At 44.8% G+C, this 26,714-nt stretch overlaps 1 protein-coding gene across 11 annotated transcripts in view; it reads left to right on the forward strand.

Annotated features, from left to right (window-relative positions):
• Nucleotides 1-15,006: 15,006 nt before the first annotated feature.
• LOC123507127 (rho GTPase-activating protein 21-A-like) overlaps nucleotides 15,007-26,714 on the forward strand; it is a 257,305-nt gene continuing 245,597 nt past the window's right edge. For 7 of the 11 annotated variants that reach the window (XM_045259723.1, XM_045259724.1, XM_045259726.1 and 4 more), the window contains exon 1: nucleotides 15,007-15,900. In XM_045259723.1, coding sequence (XP_045115658.1) covers nucleotides 15,748-15,900 — 153 coding nt within the window. In that variant the 5' untranslated portion in view covers nucleotides 15,007-15,747. The remainder of the gene's footprint in view (nucleotides 15,901-26,714) is intronic. The other 4 variants (XM_045259728.1, XM_045259729.1, XM_045259732.1 and 1 more) reach the window with 1 other exon arrangement.

The raw sequence follows: 26,714 nt of genomic DNA on the forward strand, positions 1-26,714 counted from the left end.
GTCTAACACAAAATAATCTGGCACCGGTCAGCTGGTGGAGAGGAAACAGATGCATCCCTTGCATTCAATTGAGTTGTGTTCCTTGTTGTTAGCTCATTTGTGTGTTACTTGTGAATAAACTGATTTTTGATGGAATTGAATTTTCTGGAACCAGGTGGTACACGCGGTGACTGTTATATGCGGTACTACTACTACTACTACTACTACTACTACTACTACTACTACTACTACTACTACTACTACTACTACTACTACTACTACTATTCAATATTATTATAAACAACAGCTGCAACAACAACGACGACGACGACAACAACAACAACAACAACAACAACTACGGCAACAACAACACAACAGCAACAACAACAACAACAACAACAACAACAACAACAACAACAACAACAACAACAACAACGGCAACAACAACAACAACAACAACAACAACAACAACAACAACAACGGCAACAACAACACTTAACAGCAACAACAACAACAACAACAACAACAACAACAACAACAACAACAACAACAACAACAACAACTACTACTACTACTACTACTACTACTACTACTACTACTACCACCACCACCACTCGTAACATCTCTCATTACCACAGCATAAACACTGCAACACCCACCACTACAACCATCACTGCCGCCACCATTGTAAGCCGCAAGTCACAAGCAGCCAATTACAAGGGTCTGTTTTATCTACCTGCCTTATCATTGGCTGCCTGTCACTGTCCCTTACCTGTTCCTTTACCTGGGCCTGATAACAACAGGTAACATGAGAACCGCTTGTTTTTTTTTTTTCTCATGTTTTTCTTTCTTCTTTTGATTTGTTTGTTTTGTATCGTTTATTTAAATTTTCTCATTGTTTTCTTTTGTTTTTCTTAGTTTGCTGTTTTTCTTTGTCTTTTTTGTACTTTCTACCAATACTTTCTTCTTTTTCAGTCTTGTTTCTGTTTTTAGCTTTCTTTTCATCTTTTGATAGTTTTTGTTATTTTTTTGGTTCAGTAATTGTTATCAGTGTGTGTGTGTGTGTGTGTGTGTGTGTGTGTGTGTGTGTGTGTGTGTGTGTGTGTGTGTGTGTGTGTGTGTGTGATAAGGTACCGGTTCCTCTACCACGTCTTCCTTCTCTAACATGCATTCTTTCTCCTTATGTTCCTTCTGTTGCCTCCTAATATTACAGTCTTCCTTAAAAGAATGATAAAAAGGAAAAATAAAGAAAACTTCCTCTGTAAAGTAAACTGGTCTTTTCTTTTTTCTAGTTCTCTTTTTTCTTTTTTTCTTCTAATATTATGATAAAACATCGATTAAAAATTATGTTTACTTCTCTTATTCTTCATGCACTATTATTATCATTATTATTATTATTATTATTATTATTATTATTATTACTATTAAAGTTCTCAATCATCTATCATCTATATAAAAAGAGATAAATATATTTGATGTATTATGAAAAATAAATATTTGTATTGGCTGGTTGCCTGGCTTTAACCTTAAGCCTAACCCAACCCAACTCAACCCAACCCAACCCAACCCAATCCAACCTAACCTAACCCAACCCAACCCAACCCAATCCAACCTAACCTAACCCAACCCAAGCCAATCCAACCTAACCTAACCTAATCCAATCCAATCTAACCTAACCTAACCTAACCTAACCCAATCCAATCTAAGCTAACCTAACCTAACCCAATCCAAACTAACCTAACCTAACCTAACCCAACCCAACCCAACCCAATCCAATCTAACCTAACCTAACCTAACCTAACCCAATCCAACCTAACCTAACCTAACCTAACCCAACCCAACCCAACCCAACCCAACCCAACCCAACACAACCTAACCTAACAGCACAAATAACAACTATAACTAATGTAACTGGCAAACCAATCAATCAACCAATTAACTCACTCTCTCACTCGCTCATCAACCACCAAACTCACTAATTAATTAACTAACAAGTACATCTCATCACCTTTATTTCCTCCCCTGCTTGTACACATTCCTTCCACCACCACCACCACCACCATTGCCACCACCACCACCTGCTTTCTTCCTTCACAAAGTCACTCTCTCACTTTTGTTATCTCCTCCCTCTCCCTCCTACCTCCCTCATCAACTGATCTGACACCCCGCCTTCGCCCTTGACATACAGAGAGAGAGAGAGAGAGAGAGAGAGAGAGAGAGAGAGAGAGAGAGAGAGAGAGAGAGAGAGAGTCAAGGTACAAGAGGTTAATTTTCAGAAACTTTTTACATATTCATAAAGATACTACAGAGAAAGAAAGGAAATGCATGAAAGTGAAAGAAAATAAAGAAGGGATGCAGAGAGAGAGAGAGAGAGAGAGAGAGAGAGAGAGAGAGAGAGAGAGAGAGAGAGAAGGAGGTATTTTCATCTTCATTGCTTTGTACATTAGAATTCTGGCAATCACTATATACTTTCCTCTCTCTCTCTCTCTCTCTCTCTCTCTCTCTCTCTCTCTCTCTCTCTCTCTCTCTCGTGACAAGGAGTGGGAAGTGGCGTGGGAAGAAGTGGGGCGAGCGGGGAAGAGTGGGCAGGATTGGGATGTAAGTAGGAAAAGTGGTTGCCGGGGGTGTAGGATGTCCGGGAGAGAGAGAGAGAGAGAGAGAGAGAGAGAGAGAGAGAGAGAGAGAGAGAGAGAGAGAGAGAGAGAGAGAGAGAGAGAGAGAGAGAGAAGAGTTGGAGAGAGAGCATTTAGTGAAGTTTTAATGAAAAGAGGGAAAGGTGTAAAGATGAAGAAGAAGAGGAGGAGGAGGAGGAGGAGAAGAAGAAGAATGGAGAAGAGAAGAACAGTAACGACAACAACAACAACAACAATAATAATAATAATAATAATAAAAGAAAAGAAGAATAAGAAGCAAAGAAACAAGCAAAAACAAAAAAACGAATAAACAAATAAGTGAAGGAGGAGAGGAAACTGAGAAAAAAAAATAGGAGAGAAGATGAGAAAGAGAAAACGTAGGTGGAGTCAGAGGAGGAGGAGGAGGAGGAGGAGGAGGAGGAGGAGGAGGAGGAGGAGGGAGAATACCTGGTTGTAATGAGATGCGTGTGTGCAGGTGGTAAGGTGAGGTGGGCGGGCAGGTGTGGGCGTGATTAGAGCTGCGTCTGAGGTTGTCTGGTGAGCGCGTGTCTTGTGGCGGCGGCGGTGGTGGTGGCGGTGGTGGTGGTGGTGGTGGTGGTGGTGGTGTCTTGTTTTGCTTTGTCTTTCAAGTTTATTTATATCTTTTCTGGCTTTCTTTTGTTGTGCTTGAATTGTCAGTTTGTTTGTCTGTTTGTCCTGTGTGTTTGTGTGTGTGTTTTTATTATTGTTTTGTTGTTTGCTTATTATTTCTCTTCTTCCTTCGTTTGATTGTTTTTTTTTTGTCCATGTTTTTCTTTTATTATTCTCCTTTTGTTGTTTTTATTCTTGTTTATTCTGTTTATGAACTTGCATTCGTTATTATGTCTTCTTTGTTGCTTCTACTTATTCTTTCCCTTTATTCATCTATTTCTATTTCCGTTATTGTGTTTCTTTCACTTTTATGTTTCGTATTTCCGTTTCTGAGTGTTATTTCATCATATCATTTCTTTTCCTTTTTCCATTCTTATCGTTTTTCCTTATCTCTGAGTCATTGAGTTTCCAGTTTTTGGTGGTGCATTTTTCCTCCCTTTCTCTTCCTTTAGACAACTCTTTCTTCCTCCCTCCCTTTTCTCTCCCTCCCTCCGTCCTTTATCTCCCCATCATGGCTTTACTTTCCCTCTATCTCCAGCTTCTGCCTTTCACCTTCCCTCCCTCCAACAATTTCTCTTCCTCCCTTTTTCCCCTTTCTCCCCCAGCTCCTTCCCTTTCCTCCTTTGTGTGGTGCCTTACTTCTCCAATTTCTCTCTTAACCTTCTTCTCTCGCCTCCATCTTTTCTCCATTCACGTGTTGTGTTTGTTTTCCATTCTCTCTCTCTTTTCCTTCCACCTTGTGTTTCTTTTTCTTTCATTTTGTCACCTATTTTTGTGTTTTCTTATAGTTCTTTTTTTGTATATCTATTATTTTTCTTTATCTAATTTTTCAAAGATTTTCCTTTTTCATTTTTTTTTCATCTTTTCTTTTCATTTACACTTTCCGTTTCCTTTTCATTTTTTTTCCTTTTTCTTTTCTCTTCCTTTCTTTACAAACGTGCTATCAAACCCAGTGCACCCTCTCTCTCTCTCTCTCTCTCTCTCTCTCTCTCTCTCTCTCTCTCTCTCTCTCTCTCTCTCTCTCTCTCTCTCTCTCTCTCTCTCTCTCTCTCACACACACACACATATATCCCCTTCCCCCTCTCTCTCTCTCATATCCCCCTCCCTCTCCCTCTGTGCACTCTTACAGGTCCGCCTTACCCTGTACACACACCTCTGACATATACCCATTTTTCCTCCTCCACTTCCTCCCAGCCTCCCGCCTCGTGCCCCGTGTCTCCTGCCCGCCTGGCTCTCTCTTCTTTCCTTATCATGTTTGTCGTCAAGTCAGCTCCCAACTGGCCGAGCCTTTGATGAATTAAAAAGTGTGCTAATGTGATTTACAAGTGACCTTTACTAATGTGAGCCAGTTGTGTTGCTTCTTTTTGTGCGTCTGTGTGGGTGGGTAGGTGGGTGGAAACGTGCGTGAGTGTGTGTGTTTAAGCTGGGTAGGTGGATGTATAGTGGAGAGAGAGAGAGAGAGAGAGAGAGAGAGAGAGAGAGAGAGAGAGAGAGAGAGAGAGAGAGAGAGAGAGAGAGAGAGAGAGAGAGTAATGACAGTCAGAGGAAGTTTCGTGTGTTTGTGTGTTAATGTCTGTCTGTTTATCCATCCATCTTTTTTTTTTTTATCTTCCTTTTTTGTCTCCCTGTTTATGTCTCAGCTATGTGTATTTTTGACCCTGTATCCGTGTGTCCAGCTGCTCACGATCCTGTCTCCTTCCTGTCTCCTTCTGTCCATCTTGTCCTTGCGTTTCTGTTCCTCCTGTCTAAATCTATCCTTTTTTACGTCCTTCTCTTCCTGTCTGTTGGTTTTGATGGATCTGTAGTGTTGGTTGTCTTATATGTTGTATTTGGTTTGAGTTGAGGGGGTTTCCTATGTCTATCTATCTGTTTGTCTTTGTTTATTCACTTGTCTGTTTGTCTATATGCATTTCTGCTCGCCTATCTGTCAGTCTGTCTTTCTATCTATTTACCTAACTCTGTATTATTTATGTAATTGTGTATGTATTTGTCTCTCAATTTATCTATGTCTCTCTATCTATCTAACTATCTATCTATCTATCTATCTATCTATCTATCTATCTATCTATCTCTCTACCCACATACATACATCCTATTTTTCCATCCCCTGCACTTACCTACCCCTCTACTTACCACACTGTACTTACATCACCACCTCACCATTACCTGTCCCACTGCCCGCCTTCAGAAGCGTGGTGCCGTTATCAGAACCTGCCCGCGCGTCACTCCCAGAAGCAGCAGCAGCAGCAGCGGTATTCAAGGCTTGACTGAACAACGTGCGGTACATAACACTCAACTTCCTCCTCTTATTGGTTCACTCATTGCTATTCATACCTCGTTCCGTCAGTCTCCCGTACTTGCGACACTTTTGTACCTTTTGTCTCTATAAGCGAATTTAACCCCTTCAGTACTATGACGCGTTTCCATATTCATTGTGCTTACTATTTGGTGATTTTATACAGCTTCGGAAACTCATGTGGGGGAGTAACATAGTGAAGACTGTGGCTATTAATCTTCTGACCTTCATAGACCTTACCTAATGTCAATAAAATGGTCTAATCGTACACAAATCTCAAGGTAAAATTGTGTCCTAGTACTGAAGGGGCTAAGTGTGGTTTAGGTAATACATTAGTTTGTCTTTTGTTTCTCTATGGTGTGGACCGTTTTTAGTGCAGGTGATAGGAAATATATGCTTACGTTTCTCGGGTAAACTCATGTGGTGTGTAGGTACAATATTTCAAGTGCTTCGTTTGGTCAGGTGTGGGTAATTAGATTGGTCGTATTTATCTCAGGTACTCATGTCCCCAGGTGAAGTGTAGGTGGTCTGTTGATTATCCAGTGCTCCAGTTTATTATGTCCCTCAAGTAAATTCAGGTGAGGTGTAGGTGTTGTGCTGGTTTCCCAATGCTTATCTCAGGTGCTCATGTCGCCAGGTTAAGTGTAGGTGGTGGTTTCCCAATGTTGATCCTTAGGGTGAGGTGAGGTAAAGGTAAGAATCCGGTGTTGCTTTGCCCTTACCTTGCCATACACGATGTTACCTGCACGCATTAGGCAATAGGTAAGGAGAGGAGGAGATGGTGGTGGTGGTGGTGGTGATAGTGGTGGTGGTAGGGATGGTAATGGTGGTGGTGGTGGTAGTGTAATTCCAGAAGGGAAAAAATAAATGAGAAGGAAAAAAAAAAGCAACGTTTCTATGATTGAATAAGCTGTGAATGTAGATAGATTTTCATTATTTGTGTAATGTTTATAAACCTTTTCGCTTTCCTGAATTCACAATTTGTCCTTTGGTACTTAGAAACACAAAGAAATAGTAAACAACAAGACAACAGAGGCAATAGTTATAGAGGAGGAGGAAGAAGAGGAGGAGGAGGAGGAGGAGGAGGAGGAGGAGGAGGCGGAGGAGGAGGAGGAGGAGGAGGAGGAAAAGGAGGAGGAGGAGGAGGCGGAGGAGGAAGAGGAAAAGGAAAAGGAAAAAGGAAGGGGATGAGAAGCAGGTTAAAGAGGAAGAGGAGGAGGAGAAGACGTGACAGTATAGAAACAAATATTACTGATTTTCGTGCCTAGTGTCACGTTAGAGTACTTACATGCCTTTATTTGAAAGTTTCCTCATCCTAGTCTCATTTATTTCCACCTTCAGCATTTTCTCCTCTCCGCCACGTGTTCTCGGTATTTGTTTTCACTTCCAGACATTTTTTTTTTTTTTTGGTATTTTCTCAGAATTTTTCTAGTAATTCTTAGCATTTTTTCATTATCTCTTTTCTTTATTTGGTATTCATGCATTTTTTTTTCTTTTATTTTCTCTTCGTTTTTCTTTTCGATTTCTACCAGTATTTTGTAAGATTGCTACCTCTCTCTCTCTCTCTCTCTCTCTCTCTCTCTCTCTCTCTCTCTCTCTCTCTCTCTCTCTCTCTCTCTGTATTTTTTCTAATCGGAATTTCTCTGTTTTCTCTCCTTCCTTCCTTCCTTCATTCCTTCCTTCCTTTCTTCCTTCCTTCTTTCTTTCCTTCCGTCCTCTCTTCTTTCTTTCTTCCTTCCTCACCCATTCTCTCACTCACTCATTCAGTCAGTCAGTCAGTCAGGCATTTCCTTTTTCGCCTTTCTTTGATTTTTTTTCCTCCTCTTCCTCCTCCTCTTCCTCTTCTTCCTTCCACTTCCTCCTCCATCTTCTTGAATGGCAGTTGTGGCAGGAACGATAACAAATCACCCACACGCCCACAAACACCACCACCACCACCACCACCACCACCACCACCACCACCACCACCATCATCATCATCACCACCACCACCACCATCACCATTACTACCACACACAACTTCACTGCATTCACATCTAAGGCACCCTAGCAACACACACACACACACACACACACACACACACACACACACACACACACACACACACACACACACACACACACACACACACACACACACACACACACACACAATGCAGAGTCTCCCTATGTGTTAAACTTCCACCTCCATCTGTCTCTTCCACTTTTCTTTTTACTGTCTGTTTAATTTCTGCGTCCTCCACATCTTCCATATCTTCCATCTGTGAGTTTTTTTTACTTCATCTTCTTCTTCTTCCACCTCCTCTTCCACTTCTTGATTTTACTGTTGCTACACTCTTTTAACTTCTTCATTCTTCCTCTTTCATGTTTTCACCTCTCTTAGCTCCACCTTTTCCTCTTCCACCTGTTCTGTCTCCTCTTCCACCGACATCCCTTCCTCCTCCAACTCTTTTCCATCCTCCTTCATCCCTTTCTCTTTTTTCTCCCTCCATCTCTTCATCCACCTCCTCACTTCCCTCCTCATCCTCTCCCTTTTCCACCTCCTCCACCTTAACTACCATGCCACTTACATTTTCCACACACATTCACATCCGCCTACTTATGATCTCACTGTTGTCTCATCCACATTGTCAGCCTCCTCTCCTCCACTCATCCACCACTCCACCTCTCCACTGCTATATGTCCACACCACTCCACCTGACAGCCACACAAACACACCCGTCACTCATCTCCAACACCTGTAGCGACACACACACACACACACACACACACACACACACACACACACACACACACACACACACACACACACACACACACACACGTACATATGACATCAAGGGCAGTTCAACTCTCTCTCTCTCTCTCTCTCTCTCTCTCTCTCTCTCTCTCTCTCTCTCTCTCTCTCTCTCTCTCTCTCTCTCTCTCTCTCTCTCTCTCTCTCTCTCTCTCTCTCTCTCTCTCTCTCTCTCTCTCTCTCTCTCTCTGGAATTAATAAGTGTAAATTTCTCTCTCTTTATCCTTTTATATTTAATTTGAAAACTCTTTATTATTTCTATTGTTCATCTTAAGTGTCGTTTTTATTCTTTTTATTTCCCTCCAGCTGTTTCCCTTCTACTTATCAATGTTGTAATTATCACATATTTCTTCCTTCTTCCTTCCTGTGTTGTTACTGTTATTATTATCATTTGTTATTGCTATTATTATTTATCATTATTTTTCATTGTTTTCTTGATTCTTGTTGGTGAAATTTGTGGCTTTTTTTTGTTATTTTCTTAGCCTTTTTTTTATCACGTTGTTTGTTTTGTCTGTTTTGTCAGTTGTTGTTGTTGTTGTTGTTGTTGTTGTTGTTGTTGTTTTCTTTACTTATTATTATTATTATTATTATTATCATTATTATTATTATTATTATTATTATTATTATTATTATTATCGAGAGAGAGAGAGAGAGAGAGAGAGAGAGAGAGAGAGAGAGAGAGAGAGAGAGAGAGAGAGAGAGAGAGAGAGAGAGAGTTGATCATTGCTTTTAGAGATTATGTGTGTTTGTGTGTGTGTGTGTGTGTGTGTGTGTGTGTGTGTGTGTGTGTGTGTGTGTGTGTGTGTGTGTGTGTGTGTGTGTGTGTGTGTGTGTGTGTGTGTGTGTGTGTGTGTAGGTTGGTAACAGGAAACATGGAGGCGTAAAACAAAATGTCGATGGACTTTGAAGGCTGATGCAAGTGTCCAGAGAGAGAGAGAGAGAGAGAGAGAGAGAGAGAGAGAGAGAGAGATGCGGGGAGTTACCTGACACCTGCCTTTGGACTGAGGTTAACCAATGTCTTGTGTATTCTCTCTCTCTCTCTCTCTCTCTCTCTCTCTCTCTCTCTCTCTCTCTCTCTCTCTCTCTCTTCCTTCATCAAATATTCTTCATGACGTCACATTTCTTAGCGTTTCATTTTCCTCATTCTTGTTTTTCTTCATTTTGCCTCATTTTTTTCTTGTTGTTCATCAGTGATTGTAATATAACCACTAATGTATCTGCTATTTTTCTTTTCTTTTCTCTTCCTGTTCTTTTTTTCATCATTATCATCATCATCATCATCATCATCTTCTTCTTCTTCTTCTTCTTCTTCTTGTCCTCCTCCTCCTTCTCTTCTTCTTCCCTGTTCCTCTGACCTTTTCCTCTTTATTTTATTTTTTTCTCTCCCTCTCCCTTTTGTTGTGTAATGTCATAGTCCTCCCTTGGTCCGTTTTCTTTTACTTCTTGTTACGTAATGTTAATGAATTACCAAGCCATTATAATAACCTTTTGCGTCTCTCTCTCTCTCTCTCTCTCTCTCTCTCTCTCTCTCTCTCTCTCTCTCTCTCTCTCGTTTGGTGTTATTTTGTCTCTAATTTATCATGATTCTTTATTCTATTATCTTTATTCTTGTTTACTTTCTCTTCCTCCATTATTTCAATTAATGTGTCGCTTACTTGGAATGGAGAAGGAGGAGGAGGAGGAGGAGGAGGAGGAGGAGGAGGAGGAGGAAATTATGTTATGAGATAAATACGGATCTCTCTCTCTCTCTCTCTCTCTCTCTCTCTCTCTCTCTCTCTCTCTCTCTCTCTCTCTCTCTCTCTCTCTCTCTCTCTCTCTCTCTCTCTCTCTCTCTCTCTCTCTCTCTCTCTCTCTCACACACACACACACACACACACCTGACATTCCACGCATTATTTACCTATTTTTACGTGCTTACCTGAGGGGACTTACCTGCCGCCCTCTCCTGCCGTGGGGGGTAAGCGGCGAGGTATGCCTGAAGGCGCTGTAGGAGGGGAAGGTCACGAGAGAAGGTCATAAGTTCCCTCTGACATTATCGTGTATAGGAGGAGGCAGCGGCGGCGGCGGCGGTGATGGTGGTGGTGGCGGTAGTGGTGGTGGTGGTGGTGGTGGTGGGAGTAGGACGGAATAGAGAAGCAAAACGAGATAGAAAAGGAAGAAAGGTAGAAATTGTAGATAAATGTAGGAAGAAGAGGAAGAGGAGAAGGAAGATGGCAAGATTGAGTAAGACAAGGATGGAGAGGAAGAGGAGAAGGGAAAAGTAGAGTAGGAGACAAGATGATGAAGAGGAGAAGTAGAGGAAGAGTAGGATTAAGACAAGGAGGAAACGAAGAGGAAGAAGAAAAGGAGGGAAAAGAAGATCAGAAGAGGATAGATGAGGAAATAAAACAAAAGAGAATACAGGAAGAGTAGGAGGAACAGGAGGAAAAAAAAAAGAGAAAGAAAGAAGAGTCGAAGAAGCAGGAATAGCAGGAGGAAGAGAAAGAAGAGGAAAAAGAAGAAAGCATTTTTTACCTGCTTATAGAATTTTACTTCATATTTTTCCTGGAAGTTTGTTATGAAGGAAGCGAAAGTAGGGAAGTTTTGCACCACCACCACCACCACCAGTAGTAGTAGTAGTAGTAGTAGTAGTAGTAGTAGTAAAACACTTAGGTAGGCCTTTTTTTAATATTATGTTGCCCATGGCTGGCCTTCTCTCCTGTTTAAAGTAGTAGTAGTAGTAGTAATAGTAGCAGTAGTAGTAGTAGTAGTAGTAGTAGTAGTAGTAGTAGTAACAAGACCAATAAGTGCCCGTCACTTTCCCCGATTCTCACCTTGTCATTAGCTCAGGTGTGTTGTCCCCAGCAAGGTAAGCAGCTCAGGTCTTTGTGTGTTGGGGAGTGAGGGGACGAGAGAGGGACGAGAGGGGGACGAGAGGATAAGAGGGGATGGGTGCGTGACAAGGTTAGCCACAGTGGGATGAGGATGGGTGAGGGGAGGGGAAAGGGGGAAGGTGTGATGGGATGGGGTAGTGAAAGATGTGGTCAGGATTGAGAGGGGAAGGTGCGCGAGGAAAGGGAGGGAAAGAGAGGAGATAAGACAGGGAAAAGAGAGAGAAAGGGAGTGTGTAGTATTAGTATTATTGTTATTATTATTAGTAGTAGTAGTAGTTGTTGTTGTTGTTATAGTAGTGGTTCTGGTTATGTTGGTAGTAGTAAGAATAGCAGCAGTAGGGATCATGATATTAGTAATAGTCGTAGTAATGCTGAAAAATTATATTAGAGGTCATATTACCAGTAGTAGCAGCGAGACAGTAGTAGTAGTAGTAGTGGTAGTAGTAGCAGTAGTAGTAGTAACAGTAGTAGTAGTAGTAATAGTAGTAAAATGGAAACAAGGCAAACAATCTTAAGATAAAAGATAGACTGAAATAAGCAACAGCAGCAGCAGTAATAGTAGTAATAGTAGCAGTAGTAGAAGTGGAGGTGGTGGCAGTGGTGGAGGTAATAACAACTTAGGTGGAGGTGACTGTGGAGGTGGTGGGGCGGGGGGCAGCAGTGGTGGAGGTAATGAGGGTGGCGGGCAGGCAGCAGTAGTAGTAATGACAGCTTGGGTAACACTGGCTGTGATTGTGGTTGGCGGAGGCAGCGGCGGCAGCAGCTTTAGTGGTGGGGAGGTTGGGGAGGGTGGGGAAGGAAGGGGAGGGGTGATGCAAGCGATACCCAACCTTCTCGCTTCAACACTCGGGGGGAAACTGCAAACACTTCCTCCCCAACCACCTCCCCAACCTCCTCCCAGTCCCTCTCCCCATCCCCTTCCTCATCCTCCAGACCCCTTCTCTTTCTCTCCCTCCTCCCCAGTGGTCTCTTCTCTCCTCTATGCCCTTCATTCTGCACTTCCCTCTCCCCTCCTCGATATCTCTCCATCAACCTTCCCCTACCCACATCTTCCCCACCACCACCACCACTACACCCACTACCACGGCTTTTACTGAAATTGCACCTTGGTCTCGTCTCGCGGTGGTGTGAGAGAGAGAGAGAGAGAGAGAGAGAGGAGTTAAGTTGATCGTTTTCTCCTCATAATTGCTCACTGATTGCATAATGTGTGTGTGTGTGTGTGTGTGTGTGTGTGTGTGTGTGTGTGTGTGTGTGTGTGTGTGTGTGTGTGTGTGTGTGTGTGTGTGCCCGTATATGGCCATGTGTGTTTATGTATGTATGTGTGTACGTGGTCGTGTGGGGTCTCGTGTTTACATATGCAGGTACTGTACACACACACACACACACACACACACACACACACACACACACACACACACACACACACACACACACACACACTCACAGTATTATTCATGTGTGGCCTACTTATCACGCGTGTGTATGTACCCATGTGTGTGTGTGTGTGTGTGTGTGTGTGTGTGTGTGTGTGTGTGTGTGTGTGTGTGTGTTTGCGTGCGTGTAGCAGTTAACATGTGTACCTTTAACTCATGCGCACCATATAACACTACACACATACATACACACGCAGACATGAGCTGAGGGGGAGAAGGCTAAAGGGGGAGAGGGCACACACACACACACACACACACACACACACACACACACACACACACACACCGAGGGGATGATAAAAGTGAGAAGGGGAGGGGCGATAGGGGAAGGGGGGGAAGGAGGCATGGAGGAAGGAGGGATCTGGAGGTGGGCGAGCCATGCTAAATTTCATTCCTCTTATCTCAACTATGTAATTAAGGCCGCCCTCTGACAGCCGTTTTTTGGTGCCCTGACATCTCCCTCCCCCCTTCCCTCATCTCCTTCTGACACCCCTTCCTCCCCCCACACCCCGAACCACCATCTGACAGCGGCCAAGATTCACGGTTGTACATTTTGCTTCGTCCTCTCGAGAAAAACAACATCGGTACAAGAACAACACTCTCTCTTCTCCTTCTTCCCTTCATTATCTTCCTCCGCTGTTAGATCGTTGTTTTCCTCCGCTCTTCTAGGCTGTAAGAACATTGCTATCCTTCCTTTGTCTTCTTTCCCTTTCTCCTCTGTTGCATCCTGTCCTTCCCTTCTCTTCCTTTCATTTGCCTTTCTCTCCTTCTCTTTCCCTTTTCTTTCATTTGCCCTTGTTTTCTGGACCTATTATTGTTTTCCGCGTCATTGTAACAGCGAAGTCCGTATTTGCAAACATTTCACTACTTCTTGTATTTTTGTGAACGTACTTTTACTTAACAGACTCTGATGGAAATGGCCGAGGCTTCCAAGAGTCTTTTTTCACAATTTGGTTATAGTTTCATGAGGAATATGTGAAAAAAAAATCACTCGAAAGAAACTGACAAATTCTCGCTGACCTTTGAGATGAGAGAGAGAGAGAGAGAGAGAGAGAGAGAGAGAGAGAGAGAGAGAGAGAGAGAGAGAGAGAGAGAGAGAGAGAGAGAGAGAGAGCAAAGTATATAGAGATGCCATAATGGTGTGCCTCTTGTCTGCCTGTCTGCCGTGTCGAGATTGCCATTGGTGAGTGTTTGGAGGCAGGCAGGCAGGGAGGCAGGCAGCAGTCTTCTCGTTTTGAGGTTTGGGAGGCGGTGCTCGTTGCAGGCGTGTGTGTCCTTGAAGTGTTATCAACCGTAAGTATGCTCGCGTTGAGTTCTCGTGGTGTGCGGGTTGCCTCACTCTTGCCGCCGCCGCCACCACACGCCCGCTGCTGGGAGAGGACTGGTAGAGCTGGGAGGAAGGATCCGAGGAGCTTTGAGATGAGGCTTGAGGTGATTGAAACAAGTATGGGTGAAAATAGTGAGGCTGGGATGGCTAACACTGCTGAGTAAAGAGGGAGGAAGTGGGAGTGCTAGGATAGGGTTGTGAGTGTCCTGGATAGCACTAGAAGAGAACTGAGGATGTTGGGAGAGCTAGAGAGGGCTGCAAGAGTGTTGGGAAGGATAGCAAGGCTCGGAGGGGCTGGAGTGGGGCTAGAAGGGCTGGGCGAAGGGTGATTGTACTGGCAGGGCGACTCAAATGTTTCCCCACCCCTCCCCAGCATACCTTTCCCAGGGACGTTACCCAGTGCCCTGCGAGAGGCGGAGGCGGATGGTCGGGAGGAGGCAGAGGCGGTGGGCGTCCAGGGAGGCATTGCATAACATCGATCCCTCGCCAGCCTCACTGATAGCCCGGTATTCGCAAACTATCCCGTAATTTCTACACTGAAGAGAACTTTTTTTGAAGTTAACTATAAATCGCTTTACGCATGAGTGAGGTTCGGGGAGTGAGGCGGCGGCGGTCTCCCCTTCACTCCCCACCACATTCCTCCACTCTCTCCCTCGTCCCCAGCCTGCCAGATCATTCCCGACAGTACCGTTGACGCTAAATATAGTTTCCTGTCTGTTTATAATCCTCAATTGTTCTTTTGTTTATCTGTAATAACGAGGGAAACTTGAGAAGGATGCTCTAAACACTACACGGCAACTCAAACGGCAGGGGTTGCTCGGTCGGTCATTCACGATTTGTGTTTTCTGTTTATTCCTTGATTTCTATGTCAAGTTATGTGGTGCAGGTGGGAGAGGTGTGGTGGAGGTGTGTGGTGGATGTGGAGGATGTTGGGTGGGCGGTGTGAGGAGCAGGGAATAAATGGTTGGAGAGGAACGAGGTGGTATCGGTCACATGACCACGAGAGGTGAGGGAAGAACGGCGGGCTGGATAGGTTGATTAGTTGTCACTTGTGTGTGCTGGTGAGAGGAGGTTTGCGGCGCACGGGAGGGAGAAACACGTGTAATATACTTTGCCTTACCTAGTGGCCTTATCGCTGGGCTGAAGGTGTGTGTGGCCCACCACGCGCCGCCCCTGGAGCTGGCGCCGTGCCCGCTGGTTTGGAAAGTTAGAGCAGTGTTGGTGTTTGGGAAGTGGTGCAGTGATGTGGTGGTCACGTCTCGGTGTGCGGTGACACGAACATCTCGTGGCAGAACACTGTGAGCCTCGCCCGTGTTTGTTTTACTGTCGTGAGACGCGTTGTGCAGCGGAACAACCCTGTGGTAGCAGCGCCAGCAGCAGGCACTGACCGCCCACCTGTCAGTGCACAGTTCCAGCAGCAACGCACGTGTCTTGTCGTGAGTGTGGCCCCGTCAGCAGCGCGGCACCGGGCCCTGGAGGTGTTGCTTCGCCCACGCACTTGTGGCGCGTCCAGACTGATGTGATTGCCACACGCCTTGGTGACATCGTTAGCGCCGTACTAACAACACTGGCAGGAGCGTTGGCACGTGCTGCCAAACCCGCGGCGCGTCCCTCGGCGGGTCCGGAACATTAACACTAATTGTCGGACTCTGTGGCGGGAGGCGTAACGGACTGCGGCGACCATGCGTGCTGTGGGCAAGCCATGGGAAGGCCTGGCTCGGCGCTCAGCCTGAGGATCGCTGTATTGACACGTCGGGAAATGCACACAAGGAGTCAGACATGAAGGAGAAGATGGAGGGGGAGCGGGTGGCCGCCCCCGACGGTGGCGTCGTCGGCGAGGGGACGCAGCAGGTAGTGCGCCCCGAGGCCATCCCTTCCGACACGATCGACGATGTGAACGGCAACCCGACGGATCCAGACACGCAGCTTCAGGTGAGCACATGTCCCTGTGGTCCCCCGCGTCGCCCCGCCGGGTGGGGTGCGGCGGGAATTAGTCATCAGAGGTTGTCGCTCCGTCACATTGGGATGCCGGGTCACTGCTGTATAACAAATGAGTCTCGGTGATAAAAGGAGCGAGAGCCTCACCATCATGTGTGACTGACCCAAAAAGTTTGTCTCGAGTTTAGTTTATCTCATCGTATTTACATTTGAGGCTCCTTGACCTCTGCAAGACGAGCAGCGAGAGTAGGCGGACTGGCGTCACGGGAGGAAGGCCGGGAGGGGGAGGCGGCTGGCGTGGAGGAGCCGCCCCGCCCCTCGTGAGCCGCAGCTTGGCATGACCCACAGAGGGGATCGAGTGTCATGCCTGCGGCGGCGGTGTTGTGTCCATCCCCCGGCTCAGGTGACTTTTCCCCCACCCCCACCTTCCTCCTGCGCCTCGTCGCTCATCACAGGGAGAGACTGTCACTGCGGCGGGTCACGTGGACTGCCCTTGGCCAAGGCTGCCTCTCCTGCCCTTCACTCCCGACACACTTGTTCTGTTTGGGGATAGCTTGTACATGTGGCGAAGGCCTTGACGTCATCATCACCATCATCGTCATACCTCTTGTAAATGTTAAACAGAGATGACTTCCAGCTCGCAATCCTAACTGCAATCAACAGTACAAAGAGGAATTACGTCAAATAACTCTTTGAAGGAGTATTTAGTGAAATGAGAGAGAGAGAGAGAGAGAGAGAGAGAGAGAGAAACAAGCTTTTAGAACCACACTTTTAACTCCCCGCTGAGTAATGATGCTGGATCTGACTGTCTGGCGGCGCTGCGGCACCTCCCTGTTCCCTGATGCCCTGTTGTCACTGCGCCCAAACAAAGACGTGTTGAAACCCAGACTACAGCAGGATTGGTCAGTCCTTATTGGCGGAGGGCGTGGCGGCGAGGCAGAAGACAAGAGGAGGCGGCAAAGTGGACAAGAACAAGCAGGAAGGCTGTTAATGGGGCTCAGTGTCGTTTGGATGGGTGTTTTTGTAGCAGCGGTGGTGATGGTGGTGGTGTGGTGGGGGGGATGTCCTACGTCGTTCCTGGTTAATGTGAGGGAACTTCTTGCCTCCTGTGTTGTTTCCTGGAGGTGCGAGGGAGAGGTAATTGAAGGAGAGACACAGGGAGGGAGGGAGGAAAGAAGGAAGGAGGGTTAGGGTGGGGGTGAGAAGGAAGGAAGGAAGGAGATAGGAGGGTGGTTGGGATGGGAGGAACTTCAGACCGGATGTAGCTGCAACAGTGCCTCCTCCTCCTCCTCCTCCTCCTCCTCCTCCTCCTCCTCCTCCTCCTCCTCCTCCTCCTCCTTACTTACAATTACTTTCCAAAAAGCCATACAAGACCCGAACTTCTGTTGTTTGGTTATGTATCTCCTCCTCCTCCTCCTCCTGGTATGAAGCTTCACTGATTTTCCTCCCTTCTCCTCCTCCTCCTCCTCCTCCTCCTCCTCCTGGTATGAAGCTTCACTGATTTTCCTCCCTTCTCTTCCTCCTCCTCCTCTTCTTCGTCCTCTCTTCATCCTCATCTCACGATTCACAGATTTGCTAACCCAGAGAATTAAAAAGTTCCTCCTACACATGAAGTCCTAAAAGCGAAGGGCGTCACAGAGTCCTTCTACTGTACGATGTCCTTAAAATATCCTGTGACTTCAGATTTGAGCTTCAGTAAATAAGTGTATACAATTTCCGAGGTCACATGGTTTTCCTTTACTCGTAGAAGCCAAGTTGTGTTTATTTTCTTGTTTTTTTGTTTTTATTTTTATTGTGTGTGTGTGTGTGTGTGTTAAGAATAGTCTGGTAAAACTTGGCAGGAAATTCACGAGGACACACACACACACACACACACACACACACACACACACACACACACACACACACACATGGCTGCTATTCCTACCTCTCCTCCTCCTCATCCTCCATCACCTCCTCCTCCATCATCATCTCCTCCTCTTGCTCCTCCTCCTTTTGCCTTTGCACTCAGGTCCAGATGGAATAAACTGAGGCAGGACAACACGTCAGCAACACACACACACACACACACACACACACACACACACACACACACACACACACACACACACACACTATTATTTTTCCTGACACCACAAAACTCCCCCGCAAGGCCACATGTCTTGATTTACCCCCTAATCTTTATGTCTTGTGAACCCAGTGGTAGTGTAGAACCCCCCCCCACCTCTCTCTCTCTCTCTCTCTCTCTCTCGAAGGCGTTGATCAAAATATGGAGAGAAGCAGAGAGAGAGAGAGAGGCGTGGGATTAAGAAAAGGAAGAGTGAGAGAGGCAAGCTGCTGGAAGAGTAAAAGGAGAGGTGAGTGGGAACAGACGAAACATGTGTGGGAATAGGCGAAGGGATAAAGGGTCGGAAAAAAAAGTGCTTGGATGCGAAGGGGCAGGATTAGGTGCCTGTATGGCCGTGTATGGGAAAGGATGGGAGAATGGAATGCTTGGATAAGAAAGGGAGATGATTAGTTACCTTTATGGAGAACTGTATGGGGGAAGGAAATAGGTATGGGATTAGAGAGGTGAGTGAAGAGTGCTTAGGTCGGAAAAGGTGATAGGGGAAAGTAGATAGGAGTGAGGTGAGGGGGTGAACTGAAGATATAGGGACGAGATGATAGGGAAAGGAGATAGGAATGGGATGATAAGGGAGACAAAAGGAGACGAAGAAGAATATGATGATAAGCATGATAAAATAGGAATGAGGAAGAAAAATGTTAGCCAATAAAAAAAAAATGACTGGGAATGAAATAAGAACGAAAAGGAAACAATAAGAAAAATATAGAAATGGGAAAGATAAGATGAAAGGAAAAACTGAGGAAAATAAAAAATGACGAGGAAATGATGACAAGGAAAAGGAAACAAACTTAGGAACTGTCTGGGAGTGTTAAGAGAGAAGTTGGGAATTTAATGGGAGTTTTATAAAGTGTGAACGGGTGTTGGTGTTGGTGTGGTGGTGTTAAAGATACTCTGGTGCTGTGATAATGGTATTGAAGGTGTAGCTGGGATATTGAGTGGTGTAGGAGTGTTGTAGAGTAGTTGAAGACATTACTACGGCTGTTACGTGGTGTTGAAGTGGTGATGTGGATGTAAAAGAGATGTGCAAGGTATATAAGCGGTGTGTGTGTGTGTGTGTGTGTGTGTGTGTGTGTGTGTGTGTGTGATGGATTTAAACATGAAAAATTCAGGTTTAGGAAAGAAATGGGAAGAAACTGGTTTTCAAACAGAGTGGTTGATGAGTGAAACGGTCTCAGTGGTCATGTAGTCAGAGCTGAGTCAATAGGGAGCTTTAAAAGAAGGTCAGATAAGTTCATGGATGGGGATGATAGATGGAAACAGGTAGCTTAAGCACACAGGAACTGCCTCGTATAGACCTGGCGGCCTCGTGCAGCTTCCCTCTTTTCTTGTGTTCTTATGTGTGTAGCTGACTTTAGTGGTGTAGGAGAGGTAATAATGGTGTTGAACAGTGTGTTACTGTGGTGTAAAAGGAATGCTGGTGGGGTGTATGAAGGACAGGGAGGAAGTGTGTGGGGAGAAGTAGCCTTGGGAGTGTATGAGGGAGCTATTGAACGTGAATGGGGTGATTAGAGGTGTGTGGGGAGATAGTTGGCTGGTGTGAGTGTGGATAGGAGATGCTTGAAGTGTAGGTGGTGTTGTAGTGACCTCCACGGGCGAGATAGCACAGTCACTCCTGGGTCACCAATTGTACTATTCACTCTAGCCAGGACACGGATGGCTAAGTAAACCAGGTGTGTTCGCAGTCTGCTGTTTATTACAATACAACATTCTATAGTCTGTCTACTCTAAAGTGGCTCCTGGCTCTGGGTTTGAATGGTGTCCCAGGAAATGCGTGGTTGTCAAATCTGGAGTGAAACCGTGAGCTGTCCTTTTAATAAGTGCACCGATCAACAGAAAACAAGCATTTTTAACATACAGATTACGTTATCACTAAGTTTTGAGCCCAGGAGTGATTTTAGAGCAGACAGATTATACGAACACACCTGGTTTACTTATCCATCCGTGTGGTGGCTAGAGTGAATACTACAGTGCTGTGTGGTGTGGTGGTGTGGGTATGGTAGGTGGTGGTGGTGGTAGTGTGCAGGAGTGGTTGGATGATAGGGCGGTTCATGGTGTGCTTTAGGGAAGGTTAGGGAGTGAGGGGGAGGGGAAGGGTAGGGAGTGAGGGGGAGGGGAACAGTAGCGAGTGAGTGATTGGGAAGCGGAGGGGAGGAGAGGGGAGAGGAAGAGACGCAAGTACTTTTTTTTTCTTTTTTTCCCGCTGTACATTCCCACGCGTGAAGCAGGACCCTTTCCCCCTCCTCCTCCTCCTCCTCCTCCTCCTCCTCCTCCTCCTCCTCCTCTTCCAGGCCTCTCCACACTACCGAGAAGGAGACTGGATAGATCTGGTGTGTGTGTGTGTGTGTGAGAGAGAGAAAAAAAAATTGTCAGTGTATACTTGTATGGGACTGTGCGTTATCGTGTGTGTGTGTGTGTGTGTGTGTGTGTGTGTTTGTGTGTGTGTCATGAAAGATAAAGACAGAGATAACGGAGGTGCAGTACAAAGGTAGGTACTGTACTTACGGTAACCGGAGGAGGAATGGGGAAGAGGGAGGAGGGGCGCAGCATGAGGAATGAGAGAGAAAGAGTGGGGGCGGAGTCTGGGGCTGGGGGCATGAGAGATGGAGAAGACTTACTGACGTCATGGGGCTAATTTCATGTCGCAGGGAAGCTGACATGAGCCTGTGTCTCGACCTGCCGTCCTGCTGACAACACTTAATTTTTTTTTCGCTCCCTAACTTTTTTCCCTGTGCTGTGGTGGCTGTGACTGCTTCAGGTGGCTTGGGTGCAGCGTAGGGGTCCTCTGGCATTGCTCCCTCACCACTACTATTTCCAACAGCCATGGAGATGATTAATTAAGGATTTCTTGGGAGTACTATTGATGTTGATAATGTCGAAATCTTTTAGTTTATCATTAGAAACCGGGTTCTTAAGAGTGTTTCTAATGTTGATAATGTCGAAATATTGTTAATTTATCACTAGAAACCATAAAAATACCGTGAGAAACTCGTGATCTAAATAGTCGCTTCTTAATCCAGTACAGCGCAGGAGTGGTTCAGAATACAGCTCTTAGCGCCTCTAATCGAACTGGTGTGGGTTATTTGAGGGCGAGACAACACGACAGCACATTAGTTTGGCGACACCCAGCCAGCCAACCACGGTGTTTGTTGGCGACCCCACATGTGTTTTCATTTAATAGACTGTGGCGGTGACGTGCGCAGCGACGGGAGGAGGGCTGCCTACTGACGTCACTTGAGGCAGTTTGTGGGAAGGGAAATGAGGTAGAAAGAGTAGATAAGGAGAGGAAATTGTGGGAGAGGGTATAGGAAAATATGATGTAGTATGTGGAGGGTAAGAACAAGGAGAAAGAGAAGGTAAAAAATACGTTGGAAAATAGTGAAATAGTAAGAACATACGCAAAGGAGGTAAACAAATAGCAAGGAAGAAATAGAAGAAAAGGAACAATGACAAGGAGGAAGAGAAGTGAGGGAGGAAATTAACTATATGCAGGCCACAGTGTCGCCACCTCGCCGCCTTCCTCTAATTACTGCCCAACCTACGTCCAACACGTAGCTGCTCCTCGGACTCAGTAATGCCGTCACGTGCTGCAGTAACCACCCGGTGGTGCGGCAGGGGCAGGTCACGTGAGCAGGTGCTTAAGATCAATGATGTGTGTAATCCCCGAATTCTAAAACCCTTTGCTTTCTCATCACGTTTAGTTTCAGAAGCCACAAAGATTAATGAGTTCTCCAGAGTGTTTTTCCTGTTAATAATGTACATGTTTTTTGTTTAAACTGTCTCTTGAATAATAGAAATATCCTTATGAATAGTCTAACTTCACACAAAGATGACTAGCCAAGTTCTCAAGAGTGCCTCCCCTGTTAGTACTGTAGAAATCTTGTTAATCTGTCACTAGAGCCATAAAACACCCATAAAAGCCAGTTTATCTTGTTCAAAAGGCCCGTATTCTGAAACGTTTTTGTTCTCTCAGCACGTCTATTTTCAAAGGCCAAAGAGGTGACTTGCCAGGTTCCCAACAATGTTTCTCTGGTCAATAATGTGAAAACCTTGTTAATCTGTCAGTAGAACCATAAAAAAATACCTTTAAAAATTCACGTAACTTCAACTAAAGCCTTTTTAGATATAGTAGAGGCGCGGCACAAAGTTGTTTCGGAATATGATCGTATGTAGCCCATGTGTGTGTTTTACCCTGGCGTTGCAAGAACCGGACGTGTTTAGGCAGTGAGGAAGTGTTTGATGTTGATAAGGAGACGGGGCGATTTAGTATACGAGTGTGCGGTATGGTCACGTGTTTGTCTTTGGTGATAACAAGGAGGTGCGTGACTCACTAGGTGCGTTCGTGGTGTGTCAAAGGGAGACTTGGGATTGAGAGGGATGGTTGAGGAATGATGATAAAACAGTGACGAATTCTTATTATGGTGACTCGTAGGTAAATTGAGGTGTTAGTTAATCAGTTGCTAACCTAACATGGCTTAATATAATCTAACCATCTTATCTAACTTAACCTAATCTAATTCAGATAAACAAGTTAACCTACCCTAGCATAGCATAACATATAGATAAACACAGTACTGATATGCTAATGAATTAAAATAAAATTTGGATATTTAATGAGGTGAAAATGATGTACTGCAGTGTAGCAAGGTAAAGAAATAAAACAAGGCAAGTAATACAAGTAAGGAACACTAAACCACACCATAAGGAACGTGAAGAATGCAACACGTGGCCACCATCAAACCAGAAATAAGTCACGTCTCATTTAATCCTACTCACTACTCTATCAATTTTCGTCAGCGTTGAGATCACTGTAGTAGACTTTGATTGACATGAAGAAAGGTTAATTTGATCTTTGCTAAACTATTAAGTACGTTTGTTTGGTAAAGGAGGAGGAGAAAGAAGAGAATAGGAAAAGAAAGAGGAAAAGAGGAGGAGGAGGAAGAAGAAGAGGAGGGGGAGAAGGAAGAGGAGGAGAATATGATATGGAAAGTCAGAAGGAATGCAAGTGAATAAAAAGCAGAAAAGGAAGTGTGTTTTGGGAAGGAGTAAATGAGAGAGAGAGAGAGAGTACATTTTCGATAGACTATTACAAAAGAAGTCCTAAAAGGCGTATGATCGTGGTCATAACTTGTGTCCTTCGGTGAATCGTTACTAGCGGTTCTTCTCCTCGCCGCCACCTCGCACTCCTCTCCTCACGACGCACTGCTGTTCAAACCTTCAAGCCTGAGAGCCATAGCTACGAATTATCACGGCGACGTAACACAGCTTATGACCACAACTATGCAAGATAAGAACGACCTACCACTCATGAGAGGGTTGAGTAGCGTCACGAATCACTGAAGTAGCAACAGTAGTGAGGCGGCTGCATAGTTAATAGAAACAGTAATGAGGCGGCTACGTAGTTAAGGCTCGTATTCTTAAACACTTCTGAGCTTCGCCTTCACTATTTCAAAAGCCTTTATTTGAATATACACGAGTTATTTAGGATGTTTATACGGTACTAGAGGCAGAGTGGTTAGATTTTTATATTATTAAGTGGAGAAACACACTTGAAAATCCTGCTAATCATTTCTGTGGCTTTTCAAAATAGTTGTGGTAAGAATTCTGAATACTGAACGAAATATCAAGATCACGTGGCGGTGGTCGGAAAGAATCAGGGGATAAAAAGTTAGGGAAAAGAAGTGTCATGGAAAAAAGGTAACTAGTTTTATTTAGGAAAGAAGTAACAGTGGATAGGTCAAGTTAGATAAAGTTAGGTTAGGTTAGGTCAGACACAGAAACATTAGCATTCATATATCTTTGTGACTCCTTTTTCTTTTAGTCTCGTATTATTATATAGTAAAAAAAAAGTAGTAATGGTAAGTGATTAGGTTAGTTAAATCCGAAATAGGAACAAAAAGCATTTAATATTTTTGTTATTCATTTTTAACCAACTTTCTCTCTTGCTACTTACTTCCGTCACATTTATCCTATTCTTTTTCTGTCCAACAATCACACGTGTCTCGGTTCTATGGCAGCACCACTTGAGCACTGTCATGACTCACTGAGGTAGCAATATTGTGGCGTACGTCTTGAGGTATCAGAATCACGTGTGTGTGTGTGTGTGTGTGTGTGTGTGTGTGTGTGTGTGTGTGTGTCTTAGTTACATAATGGCATATACCACTAGTTACAAGATGACGCGGTTACCTTAATAGTTTACTGTTTAGTCTCCTGGCAGTGGCTCACGTGGAGAGGACCAAGTGGAGGAGGTGGAGGGGCGCATCTGGCGAGGGGTTGGGGGTGGGGGTAGTGTGGCGCCTGCAAACCACAGCCACCAAATTGCTTCATTGATAGATGTTGAAGGTGAAGGAAGGGGAGGGTGAAGGAGGGGCGCCGTGGAGAAGGGAAAAAGTGAATGAAGAGAGGTATGGTGTGGAGAGAAAGGGAAGGGGAGGGGTAGTGGAAGGGGAGAGGGTAGTCCTGACAGCAGTGGAGGTAATTGGGAGGAATGGGAGGAGGAAATGAAAGGAAGAAAAAGGGGAAGAAGTGATTTTGACTATTGGAATGCCAAAGAGAGAGAGAGAGAGAGAGTCAAGGAAACACAACTGAGGAAAAGAACACTAAAAATGAGAGGAAATGAAGAACTGCAGGAATGAAGGCTGCTGTTGTGGCGCCAGAGATCTCCTCCTCCTCCTTCTCCTCCTCTTCTTCTTCTTTTCTTCTTCTTCCTCTTCCTCTTCCTCTTCCTCTTGTCGTCAGGCGTCAGTCGCTACATGCCATCTTGACAGGCTGGTGATTGCATTCCTTGGGTCTAAAGTTACTTCAGCCGCCCAGCATGACTACTTGAAACACACACACACACACACACACACACACACACACACACACACACACACACACACACACACACACACACACACACACACACAGATGGAGTGAGACTTTCGGGGTTCATTTACGAAGGTCATTACTGCCTATTTCAAGACGTGTTTTGCAAGAGAGAGAGAGAGAGAGAGAGAGAGAGAGAGAGAGAGAGAGAGAGAGAGAGAGAGAGAATGTAGATTGGAAGAGAAGGAAGCGAAAAGGCTAAACGGAAAGAAGAAAGGGAAAGGAGAAAAGGAGAGGAAGAAGTGAAGGAAGAGAGAGAGAGAGAGAGAGAGATAATGTAAGCGAGAAAAGGATGAATGAAGAGAAAAAGAAAAGTGTAAGGAGATAAGGATAGGAAGAAGTGAAGGAAACCAGGGAGGAGAGAGAGAGAGAGAGAGAGAGAGAGAGTGAATGAGTGAGTGAGTGAGTGAGTCAGTCAGTCATTCCTTCAAATCACCCACCAGAAAACCACACTCCTTTATCCATCACCCATTCATCCACACCACCCTCCCCACACCCTCACTACACTCCCTCTCTTCATTCCACTCTCACACTCCATTCACCCCGCTGACCCCTTCCATCACCCCTCCCCCTCCACCCCCACACACCATCCAGACGACAACAACCCGCGCCACCTCTGCATAAAGAACTAATATACAAATCACATTCCTTTCTAATTGCTGTGTACTATGTGTGTGTGTGTGTGTGTGTGTGTGTGTGTGTGTGTGTGTGTGCGCGCGGTCACTGTCCCTTGTATGTGCGTGCATGGATTGTGGCTTTATTGTGTGTACACATGCTATGTTCGTTTGGGTAGCTAATTTTTTTTCTTCGTACGTATACTCATGATCAAAGAGGGAGAGAGAGTGTCAGGTTGTAGTAACAGTTGTTGTAATGGTAATAGTGGTGGTAGTAGTGGCAGTAGTAGTAGTAGTAGTAGTAGTAGTAGTAGTAGTAGTGGAGTAATGTGGCATGTTTACTCCTACTCTTGTGTTCTCTTTCATTGACAAGTTCTCTCATCTGGTATTAGCATTACAAAGCCTGACAAATTAACACACATGACCTTAGGACACAATATTTTGAAACACCTTTTCCTGCACCGCTACTTTCAAAAGGCTGTTGTTGAAGTGACAGTTTTCTAGCAATCTTTTACCATGATTCTATTGACAAAACAAAATATTTACATCTTTAACAGGAAAAGCACATATAAGAACTAATGATCTTTGTGGCCTCTAAAAATTATCGTGGTGAGAAAGCGATATGTGTTTTTGGGTATATGACTTTAACTGACGTGTCATAGGGGAGAGGTGACATGGGGTGATAGAAAGTAGCGACCTTGAGTGTGTGAGTGTTTGTGTGAATGTAATTGGGTTGGACTGTAATAGACGAACAGCGAGATGGTGAACGATAAGGGCGATAGCTGCTAAGTGCGGTCTGAAGCCTTGAATTGTAAATGAGGGGAGAAAGTTGCTGGTGTGATGTTTATACTTTTAGATTGAGTGATAATGGGTGTTAACAGTGGTGGTGATAGTGTGTGTGTGTGTGTGTGTGTGTGTGTGTGTGTGTGTGTGTGTGTGTGTGTGTGTGTGTGTGTGTGTTGTATGGCCTCTGTATACCGATGTGGCTTCGCGTACAAGTATTATCCGTATTCTTATATATTTTCCTGTATATATATTAACAATGAAAGAACGACAGCAATAGTAACTAGTTTTTTTTATGCTACCAACTGGAACTGTGTGGCTTCCTTGCGTCACTCAAAATTACTTGTATTATTTATGTTATATTTATTACACGTTTCTTAATCCGTTTAGAAATCCTTACTTAGAAATTGCCATATTTACTT

The sequence above is a fragment of the Portunus trituberculatus genome, chromosome 21 (assembly GCF_017591435.1).
Source record: "Portunus trituberculatus isolate SZX2019 chromosome 21, ASM1759143v1, whole genome shotgun sequence".
Taxonomy (NCBI): Eukaryota; Metazoa; Arthropoda; class Malacostraca; order Decapoda; family Portunidae; genus Portunus; species Portunus trituberculatus.